Source organism: Corvus kubaryi, unplaced genomic scaffold (genome assembly GCF_017639235.1).
Source record: "Corvus kubaryi isolate FWS band 111438036 unplaced genomic scaffold, C.kubaryi_AGA036_p1.0 split1-37296, whole genome shotgun sequence".
NCBI classification, from domain to species: Eukaryota; Metazoa; Chordata; class Aves; order Passeriformes; family Corvidae; genus Corvus; species Corvus kubaryi.
Window position 1 is genome coordinate 7,301,556 of NW_024582075.1, and position 21,831 is coordinate 7,323,386.

Genomic DNA, 21,831 nt, shown 5'->3' on the forward strand with positions numbered 1-21,831 from the left:
TAAAATTGCTACAATGAAGTGCCGTACCAGAAACCTATATGCATTTTAATATTTTTTTCCCAATGGAAACTTTTGGTCTATCTAATTTTTGCTAGGAGTGCAATCAGAATTTTATGATAGTACGAAGAATCATTCATACATACATATATATACATACACACAAAAAAATATATATATACTTATACCCCCCCACTTTCTAGCAGTAAGAGATGATTGAAAATGCTTACTAATATGGTAGGAAATCAAGGAATTCACATATATCTTTAAACCCAAATGTATGTTTAGTCATTTGTCTACTGTGTCTTAATTTAAGATTATCCATCCTAACAATTGCTTTAACACTTTGGTATAATATGATATAGGGAAGATAAAGATCATGCTTAAAAATGGTATTGTGATATCTCATAACCACAACAAATTCAAACCTCATCACAGAATCCTGACAGGTAATCAGCCTATAAAGAAATCTTATAATACAGAATTTTCATTCTAAAAGCATTTTAGTTGCTTATGTATGGGATTTCAGCATCAGGCCTTAGTTAAAGAGGAAGGACCAGAAGCTTGTGTCAGAATGGCAAGAGCTTGGAATTTTCTCTTGCTGCATAAACAGGAACTTACAGACAGTGACCTTTACCAGTGAATGTTCCATGTGAATTTGTTGTCAAAAATCCATGCTGACTACAGGTGTTCATACTCCCTCTGCCCTCTTTTAAGCACCCAAATAATTTGGGCATGACTTCATTATCTAATATAACACAAAGTTTTCTGTTTGGGAACAGAGGCAGATCCAACATAGGGAGACAGCAGGAATACCATGTAGGAAAAAAAACCAAAAAAAAAGTGGACTTCACTTCATCATAACACTATGTTAAAAATGAAGGTTAATGGAACAAAAAGAATGAGGGTTCATGAGACGTTCATTCACAAAATGAAAACAGATAACTAAAACCCTTTCAAGGGTCGTTTCCAGACTTATGCTGTGATGCTGTGAAATTAACCAGGAAATCTTTTACTCACCAGCAGCGCAGGCAGCTAAGACCTTTTCACTCTTGCACAGCTTTTTTGCTACAAGATGTGTACAATTTCTGTATTTCTAACAAAACAAAACAACACACTTGTATCACTGGAAACATTTAAATTCTTTGTCTATTTATACACAACTAACCTATTGCACAATCCTTTCTTCTAAGGCTTGCATTTTTACTTCCTGCTCAAACCCTCTTTGCTGTTTTTTAATGAACAATACCTTACTCTCTATAAAAACACAGTTCAGCTTGAACAGACATTTGAGCAGTGCCTTCTTCTCTTGTTTTTTAAATCCAGTTATTTGTATTATCCTTTTCTGGCTGCCACTTGCCATCTGTTGAAAGAGAGAACAATCAAAAGGGAACATTAACTCACAAAATATACACCATGAAAAGTTGCTTGCAAGGCCTGACTAGTATTTACTACTTCTCTTCCAATAAAATGGGAAAACACACCAAAAGGAATGAATACTGGTACAACACATTTTAGCTCTCACTGCCTGCCGCAGCAAAGACACCTGAAAGGCGGTAACGGACTAGTCTGAGACCCTCAAACTGCAGCCTGCAGTGGGCCGAGCCCCCAGGTCTGGCATCTCCTCTCCGCACCCAAATGCCCGGAGGTTCAGTCCTTCGAACCCCTGCTCCGCTGTCGGAAGTGCGGGCCGACCTCCCATCGCCCCGCAGGGGGAACCCCGCCGCCCCGATGCGCCATCGAGGCGCGGCGGGCTGGCGGCAGTCCCGCTCAGGAGGTGAAGAGCGAGCCCCCCCGGCTGCGGCGGGGAGCCCTCCGGCGCTCCCGTACGGAGGCCATGGGAACGGGTGCTGTGCCAGCGCCTTACGGTGCGGTGCGGTTCTGCGTTCCGCTCCGCTCCGGCCCGTCTCGCTGCCCGCCAGGCGCCGCAGCCCAGCGCGTTCCCGCCTTCCCCCCTCCAGCCCCCGGATGTGGCGGAGCGGCCGTTCCGGGACGTTGTTACTGACGCTCCGCCGTCGCCGGGGCCTCCGGCGCGGAGCCGCAGGGGGATCCCGGCCGGGTAAGTGGCCCCGGTGGGGCTGCCCTTCCCCTCCCCGTTACCGTGCGGCCGGGCCTTGGCGCCGAGCGGGACACGGCTGGGGTCCGCTGCGGCCGCCCACGGAGCACCGGCGTTCCCCGCGGCCGCCTTCTCTCCTGTGCGGCACGGCAGCACGCTGCGCAGTGCCCGGGCTCCCCGGCGTCCGAGGCGCTGGTGGGCGCTAGCACCTGCAGCGGGAAGGCGGCGCCGAAATCCCTCTGAGGCGGCCCCGGCGGCGCAGCGCTCCAGGCCCCGCTTCAGCGCGGAGGGGGAAGGGGCGGTCCTCCCTTAGAGCGAGAGGAGGGGGTCCCCTCGAGGCGCGGGGAGGCGGGGGCAGGCGGGGGCCGGGTGGCGGAGGGCGAGCTGGAAAACGCGCCGACGCTGTTTCGGAGTCTGGAAATCACCGTCGCTGTTGCTCGGCAGAACTAAAATTGTGAAAGGCGGTCTGGCAGGGGTGTGTGTTGGTCTATAGGCAAGCTGGAACAGGCTGGCTGTAAGAGTCAGGAAAGAGACCAGGGATTTCTGACCCTCAGTACCATTTTCTCAGTATACTGGAGAAACTTTTCGAAATTTCAAAGCCACATGATGGCTGGTCCTCACAGGGCAGGTGAGCAGATACTGCTACAGCCAGATAATGAAGCCACATCTTTTTGGTGAGGGCTTTCTGCCCTTTTGGTGAAGGGAAGGCATTCTTGCCCCTCTGATGAAGTTGGTAGAAACTTTCGTTACGAGAGTCAGTGCTTGATTTTTTTTCAATTACAAAGCAATATGAAGAGATCAAAATAATATTCAGCTTGTACCTCAAGCACTCGGTGTAGAATTTAGAAATGTAGAAATGCCAAGATTTGCTGTTTGTGAAACTTTGTTTCAGCGTCCTGCACTTTATTTTGGTCCCTTCTGTATTTGAGAGATGACTTTTGACTATTTCTGTCATGTAATTCAGTGAACAGATAGTGCACAAGAAGTCTGTTGGTGCTTCCTAGCAAATAGAAGTAGCTTTGCAGAACACTTTTATTCGGTTTTTCTACAGTTTGGGAGTAGAATACATGCATTCAAGAAAAAAAGAAAAAGATTGAAATGCCTCTTTAGACAACTGAATTGTACTTTCCCCCCTTCCATATAAATCTCATGTGACAGTGGACAAGTCACCCTGTACTCATTGAAGTAGCTCTTTCATATTTAAGACCTGTAAATTGAGATAGGTGCAACAAAACTCACAAGTGCTGAGTCTTTATCACTGCAGCTTAGATCAATAGAAGCTATGCTTTGAGCTCACCACTGCTGTAAAACATAGGTATTCCTGAAACACCAAAACCACATAGCTGCAGACATGTAAAATTTGACAGTAGATTGGACACTTGGTTTAAATCTGAGTTTCCCAGATTCCAAAACAGAAAAACAATTGTTCCAGGCCTCAGATGACTCTTGTCTTGCTGTTTATAAAGTATTCTGGTACCCCTGGTAGAGGGTTGGGTTTGTAACCGGGCAGAAACACCAATTTAGTGTAGTGGTTTGGTCCAAGATACACATTACTGTTTATCTTCTGTGAGATAAGAATTAGGAGAAACGCAAAGCAGGCACCAAACTTGAAAGAATATAAAGAAGTTTATTTAACAGCCCTAAAAGAAGAAAAAAAGTTATACCACCTTCAGAACTCTCCTCCTCCCCCACCGTCCTCCCTTCTCCCACTGACAATGTAAAAAGACAACCCTTCAGATGTTCAGTCTGTTTATCACTTCCATAATAACCTTGTTCAGTCCATTTAGAAAGAGAAGTCTCTTCTTGCTCATGCTATGAGAACATTATCACAACGAGACAGCCGCCCGGGTTGGTTCTCTGCCCACATGTGAGTCCCTTCCTCCCGACTTGCAGCTTTTCCCGCAACTGCTTTCGAGGGTCCACTCTTGAAGTTTTTTGGGGTACCATTTAAGGGTTGAGCCGTTCAGAAACAAGAACAGAGGCCCTTCTCCTTCCCTGGGAGCAAAGGATCTTCCTCATCTTCATCTTTAGGACTATCTCTGGGAGCATCTCTAGGAACTGAGGTTTTCTCCTTTCCCGTTTGGAGCAAAAGTCCTCATCGCTTCCATCTCTCCCTGTCCAAACTTCTCATGAAATTACAGCTGCGTCAGCATCTGCCTATCTCAACGCAGGTGCTTTTGCTCACGAGTTGAATGCTCCATCCCCCAGATCTTCATGAAATTACAACAGGATACTCTGACATATCATAGCTTCACAACAGAATTTCAGCTTTAAGCATCTCCTCTTTCTCCTCCCTCAGGTTTTCAGCTCTTCACAGCAATAAAAGGGTTAATCTCACCTAGGCCTTGCAGCTTTGCAGCTGGAATGTTGAATTTTTCTTATCACAGTGGAGAGGCAGGAGAGCCGAGCCGCTCCGGCTGCCCACGGCAAGGCAGTGGGGGGGTTCCACAGGTGCAACAGGGCCCACCCGCTCCAGGATGGCCGTGGCCCGGCCCAGCCTGGTCAGAGCAGGGCCTGGCCGGGCCCACTGGGCTCCGCTCGGGCCCCACAGCCACCTGTCCCAGCACCGGAAACAAGAGAGAGCTTGGGGGGGGAGTTTGTCTATTCTTAAATGTGGATCACAGAGGTGATCACAACTTTAAGTGGCTTAGAGAATTGTCCATATTCAAACTGGCCAGCTGATAGGTTCTGTCAGGTCCCAGAGGAAGCTGTAAGCACCCCTATGCAAGGACATCCCTTCCGGGACTCAGCTTGCTAATCTATGACATGCCTACTGAAGTTTTTCCTATCTCTTGTTTCCTTAACGTTGCAGTTATATTTTTGCACGCAAGCATGAAGAAATAATCATCAACAACCTTTGTCACTAGTCTTTTTACAAAAATGACACTAAAAAAAATCTTAAATATTAAGAGCTAATATTCAGACTGCATTTGTTGCTTGCACTTCTCTATTGACAATGAAGATTAGTTGCATTTTCTATTTTGTACCTGTTGCACCTTTATACTTTTACTGTTAATTTGTCAGGACTGTAAAGGTATTGATTTTAACTCTTGTAAACTTTTACTTTATTTTAAACAGTTTAATTCTTACTAACTAGGAGTAGCTACTGTTGATTACCTAACTGATAACTAACAGCAGTTTTATGTCACAGGACTCTTAACAGGCTGGAGAGGTCTTCAGCATATGATACTGTAAACTAACCCCTAGTGAAGAAATTGTATAAAAAGCTGTGAAGCTGTGTCAGGGGAGATTTAGATTAGATTAAGGTTCTTCACCCAGGGGGTTGTTGGGCACCGGAACAGGCTCCCCAGGGAAGTGCTCACAGCCCCACACCTGCCAGAATTCAAGAAGTGGTGTGACTCTTGTGCAGGCCCAGGAGTTTGACTTCAATGATCTTTGTGGTCCCTTCCAGCTCAGGATATTCTTGATTCTATCATTCATACTTATATGATGACCATTTCTTACCTTTAAGAATTAACTTTTTTTCCCATGTCTCTGGCACATAACATAGTGTGGAATCAAAATACCTGAGATCTCAAACATTTTGTATCTATTTTTTCTTTAAAATACATTGTTACCAATATGTAGCTTTAAGAAATTAAGTGATACCTGCTAAGTTTGGATTTCACTTACTCCCTGATTCTATTCTTTGGTTCATTAAAAGCCTTAAATATTTTCTTTCTTTCCATCCTTGTTGTGATCTCATTATGGTAGCTAAGTATTTCTTATGTCTCATAGGTCTCATAGGGAGCAGGCTTTTTAACGGATGTATTTTTAAGTTCCTCTGGGTTTCTTTATTCTTTTAACATATTTGTCAAGTATATAGTTCAGTTGCTCAGTATGATAAATTATATTTAAGCAGATTCTCTCTGGGTTTTAGATAGTATCCACTGTTACCCATTCTCTTGTACAGTACATGTGACATCTTTTATAAAAATTAAGAAGTAATTTTCAGTGCTACACACATAGTATTTAATTTCTAAAACTTCAATTACATTTTAAGAACTATCAAGAATGGCTGTACAGCTCTCATGTCCAGTTCATTAAGAAGCCAAGATCAGAGAAATATTCCTTTTCCTCTATCACAGAAAGATTTTATTTACAGTGTATCAGGTGTCCATCTCTGTCAGACCTCTTTTCTTAATTTTATTTCCTAGAATGAAATAAAGAGAATTTTCATTTTCGTGACACTCTTCTGGCTTTCTACCTTACACTTTTTATTTCCTTTTTGTTCTATGCATATTAATATTACCGCCATGTCTTCTGCCTTGAAATTTCACTTCTTACATTTCCCACAGGTAGCTATTTTACTTCACACAGTTATCTTTCTTCAGGCCTTATTGGTGCTGCTGCTTTCTGTGTTATCACTGTTGATCCTTGTCCATAAATCTCAGTCTGTATCTCAAAGCCTCTGCCACTTTTTCCTTAACTCTGCAAGTTAGGATTTCTTTTTCTGTTTGTTCTTTTTGTGTGTGTATGTTTTGTCCGTCATAAGCATTTTGCCTTCCTATTTTGAAAATTCTGTGTAATTACTTGCATATATTGATAGTGATAAAGTCCATGCAAAAGCATCTTCTCCATTGTGAAGTATAATCTGACAGAATTTTTTATCTAGTGGAATATATTTTGTAGTATGTGCTTAAAATACTTGCCATCATGCAAACAAGATTATCAGTTGACCGATTAACTGAAATAATCCATTGGAGCTTTTTTCTTCTGTCTCAACATAACATGTATACTTTTTAAATGATACTCCCAATGCAATAGGCAAATATTTAGTTATCACATATTTGTAAAAAAAAAACAGTCCTGAAACTACACTGAAAAATCAGTCATAAAATCTAAAACAGTATGAAGTGTCTCCACACTGCCTTCGTGTGGATAAAAATCTAACTTTATGCCACTTAAAGTCAACTTTTTCTTCATTATGAAACACTTTCTGGTTTTATTGAAACTGAAGGAATTTAAATTTTCTTCTGTAGTGATAAGGGATTGCAAGGATTAGAAATAATACAGTGTAAATCCACAGGAACTACAGGAGCTTCTTAATAGTAATCATCTTTCTATAAACATACCTGTAGTTTCTTTCATGAGCTAGTGAATAAAGGAAAGGCAGAACAAGCATTGTGAAAATTGCTGCTTTTCTTCAAGCCTTACTGATTATATAAACTCTCAGTTATCATAACTTCATACTTATTTTTAAAAACATCTTCGTGTTCTTCTCAGGATGTATCATTCATGTTTCTTTCATGTAACCATTTTTGCTCCAAAGAACATTTATTTTAATGGCTATTACAAGCTCAGCCTGTCTTCTCATCCCCTTGCATTCATCTGCCTTTTTGCCAGTTCACATTCTGTTAATGTAGGTCAGTGAATCACTGTCGATGGACATATGCAGAGAGCACAGAATAGTGTTCAGCAGCTTGTTCAGTAACTCTTCTGTACATGAGGCAATGCTATATTCTTCATGTGTATTAGCTCACTCAGTAATGAATTAGTGAACTGTATTTTATTAGTGTACTTTCAGTCTCTCATGTCTTGGACTTAGGTTTTGGTTGTTTGTTTCTTTTAAAATATAGGTATGGAATGGTTTTATTTTACATTTAATACTTAACTTTCCTACCACATAAAGTTCAAGTTTCTTTTCTTTTTCTGAAGTGAGTTAGTCTGTTGCTGCTTCTTAGACCTTCCTAATCATATCACTGCTCTTCTGCCCTGTCTTAAATGCACTATATACCTGCCTGGAATACTTAATTGACCTAGTTCCCCCACTGGCCTTCTAATATTTTTTCCTGCATAGGAGATCCATTCTGATGTGATCAGCAATTTTTCATTCATCAAAGTCCTTTCACCTTCTTTTTTTCTCTTTTTTTTTTGAGAATGCCTGTAAGCTCATTCACATTGTGTTTGCTGATTACTTGGTTTTTGGGTTGTAAAACGTATTTTCTTTGTCTTTTGGTATTTTGTTCTTCTCTAAGTAACTGCATTTAAAATGGTAAATGTAGGTAATGCTCAAAGATAGTGTAAATTTTTCTTAATAATTCAATATTGTTAAATATAATCTATGTATACTATGAAAATTCCAGAATGGTTTCTTCTTTGCAATAACACCTCTCTCCACCCAGTTTTATTTCTGACTAGGCTGCTGCCAACAGCATGCCCAGAATGCAGATAAACATGAACCCTGGCTCGCAGACATTAGAAAATCAAGTTAGACATCATATAGCCAGTGGGGTAATGTGTTACATTACACTTTCTACCTTTCTGCAGTTCACTGTACTTGACGTCAGTATAGAGGGAAAAGGTAGAAATGGTTGTGGATGGAAGAAGGAAAAAAGAAGTTAGGAGAAAGTATGGCATGAATTATTGTAGAGTAGATAATGAAGATGCAACAAGAGCAAGAAAGTATCAAAATACCCTACAGAATATTACAGTTCTGTTTTTTTATCAGTATGTAACTGGAATATAAAATTGTGACATATGGGTATCAGACGACGATTTTCTACTGAACGTGAGGTTCATAGAATGTGATGGGTTAGAAAAGACCTTAAAGATATCTAGTTTCAACTCACTACAAGCTCCCTTTTAAGTATTGAAAGACTACAGTAAGGTTTCTTCAGAGGCTTCTCATCCCCGCACTCAACAGCCCCACCTCTCTAAGCCTGTCTTCATAGCAGAGGTACTTCAGCACTGCGATCATCTTTGTCACCCTCCTCTGGACTTGTTCAAACAGATCCATGTCCTTCTTGTGTTGGGGGTCCCAGAGCTGGATGCAGTGCCCCAGGTAGGGTCTCCCCAGGGCTGAGTAGAAGTTTGAGTGGTTAACAGAGGATCATAGAGGTTTAATTATCCCTTAAGGTGGAACACCTGTTATCAACAGATCTTGCAGATCTTCCTTGTCCATCTGCAGGTAGCTCTTCCCATGTTTTGGTGGTGCAAAGCTTAAATGTAGATGGCTGTTCCATATACATGTAAGGACAATATCGCAGGAGAGGGAATAAAATGGAAAAAGAGCAGGATGAGGATTAATGGGGAGACTAATTAGGAGAATTTTATGTGTAGCATATTGGAGATACGTGATTTTAATCTTCTGAGGTAAATGGTAAATGCTGACTAATGTGGTAAATGTGACATGACAAAAGATAGCCAGGTTTTTGGGTGTAGCAAAAACCGCCTCCAACACACATACCTCCTCCCTTTTGATTGTGTCTGACAGACAGTTTGATTTGTCCTAAGATGAAAACACCCAGTAGGAATTGTCCTAAGGTAAGAACATCAGCTGAGAATTGCAGGAGGAACTGTCTGGTTGGTTGCATAATTGATGTATTCCAGAGATGGGAGATTGACTTTGGTGCACCTTAACCAGCAAAAGGGTATAAAATGTTGCTGGAGACTGGGCAAACTGGTCTCCCGAGCTTGCAGGTAGCTTCTGGGTGAAACACCTCCCCCTACCCCCCAGCAGGGATGCCTGCAGGGTACATCCAACCCAAAGGCAGGGAAAAAACCTTTTGGAGGTTTGAATAAAAAAGCAGTAAGATCTGGTCACATACACAGATAAAATCCTACAGTAGTTCCATAGGTAGTTTGTTGTTTTGTAATTGAGCATTCTGTAAGGCCAAAGACTGTAAACCTGTATGTTTCTAGCTGAGCCTCTGATATAATAACCCTTTAGACCCACTTAGATACTGCATTAACAATATTTAGATACTCTATTAGCATTAATTCTAATCATGGTCATCCACATAATCACTGTCATATTTCTTGTGCCTGACTGAGTCTTCTCTCTGCCACACTGCTATAATTGGCATAGTTGGCAGGACAACTTAATCAGGCATATTGAGCAGAGCATTTGCACACCTTTAGAAGGAAATTTGTGTGTTCAAGCACAGGAGACTAGAAGTGGACAGTATGTCATCTCTCAAAAGAACTTTTACAGTAAATTAATCTGCCTGGTTTGAAAGATGCTTCCAGATACTGATTTGCTGCAATATTTGGAGGTATAAAATAGGCCTGAATGAATTATATTTGGAAGTGTTTCCATATTTAAGTTACTTTTCGGAGTAACACATCCACGTCTTAAATCTTCTCAGTAAATATGATATTGGAATGATTTTGTCTCTGCAGGAGACAGTGTAGAATTATCTGAGGGACTTCGTCTAGTTAAAAAGGTGTATGTGTACATGCGTCTGTCTTGAAATATATAGGATGGTGTAATCTGCTGTTCATGGGCTTTCCTAGAACAAGGCAGCACTCTTTACTAGTCCAGATAATTCATTAGAAAATATTTGTATAAGGTACTGATATAGTGAAGTATGATTATGTATTCTATGCAGAAATTTCCATGGGTTTGGTTTGGTTTATTTTTTTTTTCATTTCAGTGAATAGATTTAGGTCACTTTATAAGGAATTAAAAGGAAAATTATGTTACATAAAGAATTGTTAAATAAGAAACTTTGATTTTTTTTAGTTTTCCGTTTCTGTGTATACAATGTAGTTTAGAATTTCTTTGTATATGCTATTAATGGACTTTAATCTTAAGCTGTGTATATTTAGTCCTCAAAAGTGTCCTTTCTCACTTCATTCTTTAGTTACTCAGTGAAATTTCTTGCACTGTGGTTTGGTTTTTAAAGACTTCAGTGATAGGACTTAATTCTTTCTGATCTGAAGATAAGAATTTAAATGTTCTCACAGGCAACAATATTCTGAGATAGAATCTGATCAGGTTTTGACTAGTTATGTGTTTTTGCTGTTGGAAAGTTGCTCTGATGGGCCATGTTTTAAATACCAGCTCAGCTTCATTTATGGACCTTACTGTAGTCTTTAGTTCCTGTACCAATATTGATCTTTACCTAAAACTCCAAGTTAATATAGTTAGCAACTTCCTTTTATAACTAAATATGTCATCATAGCCATCAGCTCTGTGATGTGCCTAATCTTCTCTCTTGCAGAATTCAATATCAATTCCAAGTTATCTCAATAACAATGCAAAATGCTTCCAGAGTGTTGCTCTGTTGTACAGTGTAATCTCTGCTTCTCTTAATTTTAAAATTTTATGTTTGATAAGGCTGAAACTCTTACACACTGTTGCTTAATTTTATTCCTCTTCAGTTAATATGGGTGAAATATTCAGCTTAGAATTTCAGTGTTAGCAAATAAGCCGCTTATTTAACTTGTCCAAACATGTTGAAGGTATTGAACTTTAAGGCAAAAACATTCCTGGTCTGAAAAGGGAACACTGACAAAATCATTCAAAAGAAAAAAGAAGAATAATTTATGAAAGGAACTGTAGCTAATGATGCCATCCAGTTGCTTTAAAGTGTTTCTACCTCAACTTTAATGAATTAGATTTGTCAACAGCATATGTTTTATGCACTACTTCTAATGAAGTGGCATACCAGCACTACAGTGTACTTTGAGGTTTATTCCATCAAAGCTTTTTGCTGTCATAAAGTAGACCTTTTTAAATAATAGATACTAAAACCTACATTTAAATAACATTAAGGTTGTGACACAAACACCAAATGACAAACTTCAGGCAATTCAAAGTTAGGGCTGACAACTTGTCATTACCTTGCATTGTCATTTTTTGAAAAAAGAAGCACCCTTGCATGATTTAAGGATTGAATGTCAGACTAACTTCAAATTTCTTGGCTTTTGTGGGCTGGAGTTAGAACCTTACCATCATTTTTATATAGGTTTTTTGTGGTGTTTGGTTTTTTCTTTTTGCATATCCTCTGTTTTCAGAAAAACAATAAAAGCAGTGGAAACAGTACAGGCTTTGTTGTCTTTGTTTTTAATATAAAACACAGATGTAAGAGTATTGGTCAAATAACAGGGGCTATCCTGTTGTCAAAATTACATGCTGTTCTTTCAAACTTCCTTTGCTTTTGTCTTTGCTGATTTTCCTATGGAATTTATGAGTTACAGGAATTTTAGTCCTGGAGTACTTGAGCTAAAACCCCATAAAGTATTGACAATTCCTAATTCTCTTCCACGTAAAGAACCACTTTCTTTTTATTGAACACTGCTGCCTAAACCAAGAGTATGCAGAAGGCTTTGTTAAAAGATTTTTAATTACTTAAAATATGTGAAACAAAAGCAAGTGAATAGGATAATTTCTGTTATTTCTTACATATGCTTTCTCATTTTGTTGCTGTTAAATGTAATAGAACTTTCTGTTCAGGTATCTTAACATGCATGTGTAAACACAGTCCTTTCAGTTCTTCTGTATGATTTCTCAAGGTTTGTAAGTCTAATGCAGGCAATCTATTATTTTCATCATCATTTTGTCAACTTAATCTAGCATAAACTGGTAACTGCTGCCAAGTTGTCAGGCCTGCACCAGTCACTCACTTCAGCCCCATGCCACTATCAGTGCTCATATAGCTGCCTGGTAAATAGGGATAAATTGGCTTGCACAGGCTAAGTGGCTGGTACAGAAGGTTGGTAGGATCCTGTGAAAAAAAGGGTCAGAAAAATGTGGTCTCTCGTTCAACTTGTCTGAATCTCTTTTCTCAGTACAGTCAATCAATTTCTCACCATTCTTTTTATTGTGTTGCCATTAGTGCATAATAGTACAGAAACCTAATTTGAATAAAAAGTTGTGATCATTCCGAGAAGAATTGGCTTAGAGAGCTAAATCATCTACTGGTATGGATAAGTAGATTGTTTGAAATCAGAATAGTAGTGTCTACAATGTTTTAAATTCTTAAGATGCCATTTGACTTGGTGTATGTAAATTATGTGAGGTGATGTAAATATAGGGAATGGTGAGAAATACAGACCACTTTGTGCTTAGAGGGTAATAAACTTATCCCTGGTGCACTCTGTGATAGAGGAAAAAAATGGAAAAATCATTCCGGTCTGCCTTAATACTAAAAATCAATACTAAAAATTATTTGTTAAATACCCTCATGTGATCTACAGTTGCAATCCTATTGACTTTTGATTCACTTGGGACAAACTTAGAGTTTTTGAGTAAAGTTTAGCTCCAAATATTAGCATAAGTGTTGTGATGTCACTTTTTACCAGCTTATTTAGGAAAAATATCATTTCAATAAATGCTACCCCACTTTTCTATCTTCGAACACTTTCTTCCTTATTCAGAATATGTGCCATTAATTACTTTTCTCATTGGATATTTTGTTTTTGCTTGTAATGTCCTTCAAACTGCTTTATGGTGATGTACCACTGAAGGCAGTCTTGGTTTGGGACCACTTGCTGGTGGGTGTGTCATAGCAAGCATAATTTATCTTACAGGTTAAAGGAATAGAGTTGAAACTCTAAGGTTCACTGTAGAACTTTTATATAAAAAGAGATTTGATGACAACTCATTCTTCTGAAGGATATTCTGCTAAAGTTATTACTATACTCAGATTTAGGCAGTTACAAAAAGATACAGGCTAAAGCTTAAAAATTTGATTCTAATATAAATTTCCTGCTTGAATCTTATGTGGCTTATTAATTTTTTTTAAATTTGTGAAGTTCTTTGAAATTAATATTAAAAAAAAGAAATTTGCTAAAATGTTAGTGTGACCCTGAGAAAAAATTTTTACTCCATTAGTTTGTCATGTCCTCCTGTCTTTCTATAAACTTGAAATGTAGGCTTCTTTCAAAAAACCAAAGTTTGATTTTTAGTTTTCAGTTGAGTTTTTTTAATGATGTAATAGGCAAGTAGTGCACATCACTTACGCTGTAGTTCCACTTCTTGGCCAGTTATACAAGTCATTTAAGTCTTGTAATTGTGTAAGAAATAATACAGTGCATGGTGCTCAATTACAAGATATTTCTGAACATTTGCCCTCTTAATCATGAAACCAAAGGCTAAGTGGTTTTGGCACTAGAGAATCTAATATAAATTTTATAGTAGGTTTTTTAAGATAGGGAGGAGGAAGCACTTTCTGCATCACAAATCAGCTGATTGTCTTTCTTTTTTGCACAGTAATTTATGACCTGGTCTGGTTCCAAATAATTATTTCTTTTTCCCAGTGTGAATGCATTTAGTAATGATTCATTCTCTCCCTTTTTGTGCTCTTGCCTCTATCGTATCTTGAAATAATATTCTTGACACAGCATCTTCCCAGAAGAAATGGCTTGAATGTATTAGAATGATCTATGAGTATTCTTGAATCATACTTATATGGCATTTCCATGGCATATGTAGTAACAGTATAAAGGTAAATGAACTTCCCCATGAATACAGGATGTTTCTTTCATGAGCTGGCAGCTGTGAGACTCTTTGTTGCCCTATGATACGGAGCTTCAGGCTGGAGATTAAAAGTGTTGTTTAAGATGTCTTCGATAAGAATGAAGTTCCTTTCACTGTATCTATTCCTTTATTTTTCTTTCATTCTTCTTCAACAGCAATGGAAAAATATTGAGGATAAATATTCTTTAAAATTGCCACTTGGTTATGTGTCCCTTTGCTTTTGTAGCATCATAGCTGAGAAGACTTGCATTTCCTGCAAAGAAATAAAGATGTAAAATCTTTTAATGTAAGTTATCAAGTAACAAAACTGTATCGAAATATAGAGAGGATGCTCTGGGAAGATAAAGGCTGCCACTGAGAAACCAGGTGGAAAAATTATTTATATATGGCTTGTGAATTAGTGAGAAGGTTCTGTCTTAAGATTTTTTTTTATCTTCCCTAATAGTTACAGAACTGAAAACCAGTTAGACGCAAGGTATAGTTTTCTGCAATTAGTTTGATTACCATTAACTAGGTGTGGTGTAGGCCTACTTCACATCAATCAGTATATTTATACTTTAATATAGTGTTCTATAGTTATCTTTTATGTCTTCTATTTCTATTCTCTTCAGTAGTGTTTAAACCCTAAATCATATATAATCTGTGGGGTTTTATAATGTATAAAGCTAGCTGGCAGGAGTCATGAGCTCTGCTCTGAATATAAACTGATAATTAACTAGAAGTCAAGTCATAGTCAGGGCTCAGCACTTCACATAAAGAGGCTTAAATCAATGTCCTTTTAATTAAAACTGACAATACCATTGGTCTGTGTGTTACTTATATTTTTTTTCCTCCTTTAAATATCTCTTGATCTGATACTTTTTTTAGAATAAAACATACAGATCAATCCAATGCAGACCTGTGGTAGAATCAATATACTGCTGAGTATCAAGACTGTGCTTTAACTAGCCATGCTAGAGGAAAACAGAAAGTTCCTGAAACTCTTCACTAGAAAGGAAAACAGAATTAAAAGGCAAGCAGGAAGATGTCTGGCCATGAAGATGAGTGAGTCATCATGAAGAGTCAGTTACCAGCCCAAACTGTTAAAGGAGCACTATAAGGCTTCTGAATTAGTAGAAAGCATAATTCTCTTGCTGTGGAACTTTAAACACCATCTATGCATATGTTTCTGCATTTTGTTGTGATTTTATAGATTTGTAAAAGATGGCCTTTTACTGTTTTGGTATATACTGACGTAAGTGCTAAAGAATCTTTTAAAATGGTTTTGATTAGGCTTAAATTAAGTCCATGCATGGGACAATCATCTGAGGTATTTGAACCAATACTTCACATGAGTCTTCCGATGGGAAGCATCTTGGTTATTATGTTTTCTTTTTTCATAGCTAGTAGCATTTCAAAATCTGAGTGTAACTTTCAGTTAAAATACTGAAAGTAATAGACTTTCAGATAATTAGAGACTGGTGTGTCTATGTGAAGAAAATATTTTATATTAAAATGCATTATGCTTTGATTAATCACATAAAGTTAAATATAGTGCTAATTATACAATACTGTGCTTCATCAGAGAAATCAATTACTTTTAAATTTATACAGGTGAAGCAGAGTGTTATGTTCTTGAGCTTACTTTGAGGACAAGCCAACAGAGTGGAAAATGATTACAGATGACATCCTTCTGCAGAATTTATTTGCCTTGAACATATTTCCTGTTGTCAAATGCTAACCTTTTTTAGACTGTTGCTGGTGTCATTGAATATAAATTTGTCCTCCTTGAAATTCTGATTTATATTACACTGTTAGGAACAGCCATTTGGTCAATCTTAGAAATGTAAAATGATCTTGAAACATCCTATGAGATGTACTAAATTGAAATTTTTTGTATAATCTTTTTCTTAACTCAGTTAGCTGATGACATGCGATTGTCATTTCTTGCAAGCAGGTTTTTTTTTCCTCAAAACTGCTGGCTTTTTGAAACGCAATTACAGTTGTTGGTTTGCTCATCCTGTGAGTCAATCTATGCTAAACAAGGAGCTTATCCGAAACCCTTGGCAGCTTCAGTGAAAATTAAAAAGCTTTACTACAGAGATTGTCAAGAGTGAAAATAATATTTGTCCAGTCGGACAGCTTGCTTTTGTAGTCACTAAATGAAAGTTGAGATTCTGTCTCTTCCTTGAAAGCTTCTGTGTCAAGAAGGTAATTTGGACTGTTTGTGGTTTGACAGGGATTATTAAAATCAGATGAAGTGAAGGGGAGGAAGTGTGAAAAAGCAAAATTGACAGTGACACTCTCTATTATTTGCAGCTTGGATCATGATGACTATGTTGATATGATAGATTCTAAATGTTAGGTTCACTGTGGAGATATATTAACCAGCAAATACAGTAAAATGCAGTTAGAGATTATTTCCTTGACTTTAGAGAAAGCCATCTGACATCTATTTTCAGTGGGAAGTTTGGGAGGGGGAGTGCAACATAAAATGAAAGATTAGAGGGGCAAACAGAAGGAAAAAGGGAGTGGTTCAGAGAGAACTTAATTTTTTCTTTGTGATTTGATTTATCTCTTTTTTTTTTTTTTTTTGAGTTCATACTGCTTGCTAGTATACTTCAGAGAGAATAAAACTGAGAATTAAGAATTGGTGGAACAGGTAATGAAATTATTTTTTGTGTTGACTTGAGTTTGGTAGGAATTTTTTTGCATTAATAGTTTTGCTTAAAGTGAGCTCAAGTCTTACATTGCTATTTCACATCAATTTTTCATGGCTTCCATCTTGTATGCTATTTTTAAATAGTGATATTTTCTGCCACTTTGAGATAAATAATTAAAAAACTTAAATTATTGCAATATTCATATAGCTGAATTTTTAATTGCTGAAGATACATTAACTGCCAGCTGTATGCATCTTTTGGTGTCTAGTGAATATACAATGTATTATTTAATCCTAATCCTTTCTTAATCTCTTAGTTGTATAGGTAAACTTTCAATTTTTGAATAGACTAGGTAGTGCAGAAGTAAGACATCTGATTAGTCAAGTTTGAAGAGTGCTGTCATTTCTGTTTGGTTTCCTTTTCTGTTTTCCAGAATGGGAACTTTGTGAAAAATTGTATTTTGGGAGTTTTGAGTGTAGAGTCTTATGATTTTATAGGAAGTTAGGGAACTCAAAAGAAAACAGGTGACACATGAAAGCCTTTGCTGTTATTTAGCATAGCCATAGCTCCATATCTTTCAAACAATGTCATGCAACATTTGAACAGTTAAGCCATGCCAGCATCTCATCTTCACCTATCTTACAGTAGAGAGAAGCGTATTAGCATCCAGAGTGATTCATCTAGCAGAACAAAAGGGATAAGGGAGCAGAATGACTGAGGGAAAAGAGGTTGCAGAGAGTTGTTTGCAGACTTGCAAAATAAGGACTGTCATGAGAACAGGTGGTGGTGTTGAAAACACACTGGGGACACTGGTAAAGGAGGTGCTCAGGTAACTCAGAACCCGATGTAAGAGGCAAGTTCCAGACCCTGATGTGGACTGAATGGGCAAATGTGAAACACAGACAGCCACCCTAAAATAAGAAAATGTATGTAAAAGACAGTCTTGCAGGGAAGTAAATGTCATCTATGTATCTTCTGAATCCATGTCATCACAGACTAACCTGCCTGTGTGACCCAGGAAAGCCAGCTGATGTAATCTTTTTGGATTTCAGCAAAGCTTTTGATACTGCCTCTCAGAGTATCCTTCTGGACAAAATGTTTGGCTTACAGCTGAATAACTGTGTTATGCAGTGGGTGTACAATTGGCTCATGAGTCAGGCACAAAGAGTTATGGTAAATGGGATGACATCAGACTGTTGTCCAGTCACAAGTGGAGTTCCGTGGGGCTTCAGCCTCAGCCCAGTTCTGTTCAACATAGTCATTAATAACTTGGATGCAGAACTTGGAAGTAAGTCTAGTGATGACACTACTGTTGTCTCCCTTGAGGGCATAGAGGCCCTGCAGAGAGACCTCACCAAGTTAGAGAGATGGTCAATCACCAATTGTGTGAAGTTTAACAAGTGCTGGATTCTGCGCCTGGGATGGGGCAACCCTGGATGTGTGCATAGACCAGAGAGTGAGAGGCTGGAGAGCAGTGCTGCAGAAAGGGACTGTGGGGTCCCGGTCAGTGGAAATTAATAAGAGTCAATAATGTGCCTTAACAGGCAGGAGGGCAAACCAGGCCCAGCATCACCAGGTGGTCAAGAGAGGTGATTGTCCCGCTCTGCTCTGCACTTGATTGGGCCTCACCTTGAATAAAGTATACCCTTGTGGGCAGCACAATATAAGAAAGACATTAACCTATTGGAGAGTGTCCAAAGGAGGGTTATGAAGATCATAAAGGGTTTGGAAGGGAAGCCTTATGAGGAGCAGCTGAGGTCGCTTGATTTGTTCAGTCTGGAGTAGAGGAGACTGAGGGGACCCCTCAGTGCCGTCTTAAACATCCTCATGAGGAGAAGCAGAGGAGCAGGTGCTGACCTCTTCTCTGTGGTGACCACTGACAAGATTCAAGAAATGGTGTGAAGCTCAGTCGGGGGTTTAGTTTACGCATCAGGATAAGGTTTTTCAGTCAGAGGATGGTTGGGCACTGGAACAGGCTGCTCAGAGAACTGGTTACCACACTGAGCTTGTCTGAGTTCAAGAAGTGTTTGGAGAGCACTCTCAGGCACGTGGTGTGACTCTTGGAGTGTCTCTTTCCAGGCCAAGAGTTGGACTTTGATGAATCTGGTGGGTCCCTTCCAACTCAGGAAATTCTATGATTCAATGGTATTCTTTAGATGCTTTGTGTACACAACTACTTCCAAGTGCAGAAATAAAAAATTATCACAAACTATAGTATTCTAAAATAGAAGAACATTTAAAATTCAGTTCACAGTTAAACTTAGTTAAACTTAGTCTAGGTTAGTTAGGGTTGTGGGAGAGCTGCCTTTCTTGAATACACAGATTTTACCGTGTTATTTAGCTCAATTCCCATAATTTTGAGAATATCCCTGTTGTGTTGGAATCCATCTCTGTCTCCTGGTATCTAGTTTTCATCAAAGGGGAGATTAACTGAATCAAGCTACATTTTCTACTGTCTGTCATCTGTGGAATTCATCTGAAGAGCAAGGAGAGGGAAATAAGGAACTCAAAACCTAGCATTTCAGTATTTGCAGTGTTTTAAGTACAAAAAGTAAGATAATTGTTTGGGGATTCAGAAAGTGGCAAATCAGAGGAGATACACCTGGCAACAGTGTGTATTGATTACTTTGTATAGTTCCAGAGTTAATTTCAGATTTCTCATTGCTTGTTCATGTTAGCATGTAATGGTTGTACTGAGTTTTATTCTTACTGTAAACAACAGAAAGCATTTCACAATTTATACAATACAGTATTTTTACTGCAGGTGTAGTGCACATGTTTACATTTTGGCATAAGTTAGTCTGTGAAGATGTAATTTAACATTTCATTTCTTAGTGAGATGTGTAATTGAGCTCAGATCCCTTTCCTTGTATAATTCATTTTTAGAGCAGAGCTTTCAATTGTGGCAAAGGCATGTCTTTATAAATTTTTTAAAGGAAACAATATAACACCAGTGTTTGTGATTAGCAGAAGTTCTCTTTCCATCCTCCCCTCAAAGACTAATTCATACAAATGTCAGGGAAAGGGCTTGGAATCTTTTTCTAAAGACATTTCCTAAGAAATGAAGGATACCAAAGGATTTTGGTGGGCCTCTATGGAGGCCATGGTCACCAGAAGCTAGTTCACAGGGGGATTAAACAGTTCTTGTTAATTTCTAAGGGATAATCTCCTCTTTACATTTCTGTCAGTGTTTTATGTAAAGGGATGGTTTGTTTTGGTAGAGTGTAATGGCTTTTGTTCCCAGAACCACTGCAGCTAGAAAGTAATGCTGTATTTTAGTAAAGTAACACATTAACCTTCTGCCTGTTTCTGATACCAGCTGTTGAAAGCTTGTTGGAATAGTAAAATAATGTAAGCAAAAAAAAAAGTAAAGTAAGGGCATTATACTAAATAAGCATTTTCAGTAGTTTTAAAACATCTTGGTATTATGTCAAATTGAAGTAAATTTCTACATTTCAGAAGTCACATAAATGAAATGAAGTTGAATACAAAGTACTTGAGAAGAAACAGGATTTTGTACTTTTCTCTACTAAACATTTTCGCTACTGATTGTTACTGTCCCATAATTACTTTTATACCATAGAGGATCTTTATCTTATTTATCTAGCAGGGACTCTTACATATGTCACAAGGTTTTTGAGAAAATACTGAGTAATTTTGAACTGAGATATTTTTAGATGTTAAGTAGTTCTTAAAACTAATATCCAAAGAAAGGGATTCTGTTACTAAATTGTGTTCATCTGCAGTAGCATGAATAACATCCAGATTCACTAGTTATATCTTCTTAACAAGTCAAACAAGAAAGAATTACTTTCTGGCACCTATTCTGGTGACTGTTATAATAATGCAAGCATGAGGACTTGCATAATAAGAAGGGAGTAGCAGCCTGAAACTATGTGTGATTGAACTTATGTCTGAGAAATAAATGTCTAAAACTTGAGTCGAGGTCAACAGTAGAATTTGTAAGAAAGAGGTCAATATATGTGCTATTAAAAAATACAGTTACTTCGACCGAGGGTATATGCACATCAGTCAGGGTGAGGCGCAGCAGTTCTCACAGCAGCTTGTGTGAGCAGAGCATGTAGGAGGGCGCAGGCACCGCCCAGCTCCTGAGGTGAGCTCACCTGGTGGTTTTTACCCACCCAACTAGAACAGGCCCAACAGTGGATTCCATATGGTTGAAAGCTGTTGCTGGAAGGAGCATGGTGACCCAGAGAGCTCCCTCAGAAGCATGCAACTGTCCAGATCTCCATCTGCAGGGAGTGTTAAAGCCTGACTTTAGTACCAGAGGCCAGCAAAGAGACAACACCTGTATGTGGTATGACCAGATGGATGATCCTTTATTGGATGGGGGTGGGGAACATTGTCAGCAAGGATGAGGAAAAGACTGAGGTGCTTAATGCTTTCTTTGCATCAGTCTTTAACACAAAGACCTGTTATCCTCAGGACAACCAGTCCTCTGGACTGATAGGCAGGGACAGGGAGCAGAACAGACCCCCTGCAATGCAGGAGGAAGAAGTGACATGCTGTGGTACTTAGACACTCACAAGTCTGTGGGGATGGATGGGATTCACCAAAGGGTACTGAGAGATCTGGCAGGAGAGCTTTCCAAGACACTCTCCATCATTTATCATCTGTCCTGGTTAACTGGGGAGGTCCCAGATTGGTTGGCCAACACGACTACAGAAAAGGTTGGAAGGAGGATTCAGGGAACTACAGGCCTGTCAACCTGACCTCAGTCCAGGGAGGGTTATGTAACAGATTATATTGAGTGCAGTCACATCCCATATACAGGACTACCAAGGGATCAGGTCCAGCCAGCATGGGTTTAGAAATGGCAGGTCCTGTTTGACCAACTTGATCTCCTTTTAAGACCAGGTGACCTGCTGAGTGAATGAGGAAAGGCTGTGGATGTTATGTCCCAGGAC

At 38.9% G+C, this 21,831-nt stretch overlaps 3 protein-coding genes across 14 annotated transcripts in view; 2 read left to right on the top strand and 1 right to left on the bottom strand.

Annotated features, from left to right (window-relative positions):
* Positions 1 to 2,365, bottom strand: part of SLF1 (SMC5-SMC6 complex localization factor 1) — a 34,659-nt gene extending 32,294 nt beyond the window's left edge. For 2 of the 7 annotated variants that reach the window (XM_042013165.1, XM_042013172.1), the window contains exons 1-2: positions 1,247 to 1,707; positions 1,018 to 1,093 (exon numbers count right to left, since the gene is read on the bottom strand). In XM_042013165.1, the coding sequence (XP_041869099.1) occupies positions 1,018 to 1,093; positions 1,247 to 1,393 (223 nt within the window). In that variant the 5' untranslated portion in view covers positions 1,394 to 1,707. The other 5 variants (XM_042013168.1, XM_042013167.1, XM_042013166.1 and 2 more) reach the window with 5 other exon arrangements.
* On the top strand, positions 1,729 to 2,259 carry LOC121657447 (translation initiation factor IF-2-like). The gene has a single exon (XM_042013155.1). The coding sequence runs from the start codon at positions 1,729 to 1,731 to the stop codon at positions 2,257 to 2,259; it is 531 nt and encodes a 176-aa protein (XP_041869089.1).
* The window catches only part of KIAA0825 (KIAA0825 ortholog), a 243,888-nt gene continuing 224,031 nt past the window's right edge, over positions 1,975 to 21,831 (top strand). For 5 of the 6 annotated variants that reach the window (XM_042013158.1, XM_042013161.1, XM_042013163.1 and 2 more), the window contains exon 1: positions 1,975 to 2,056. The gene's annotated coding sequence lies outside the window, so the exon portion shown is untranslated. The remainder of the gene's footprint in view (positions 2,057 to 21,831) is intronic. The other variant, XM_042013159.1, reaches the window with a different exon arrangement.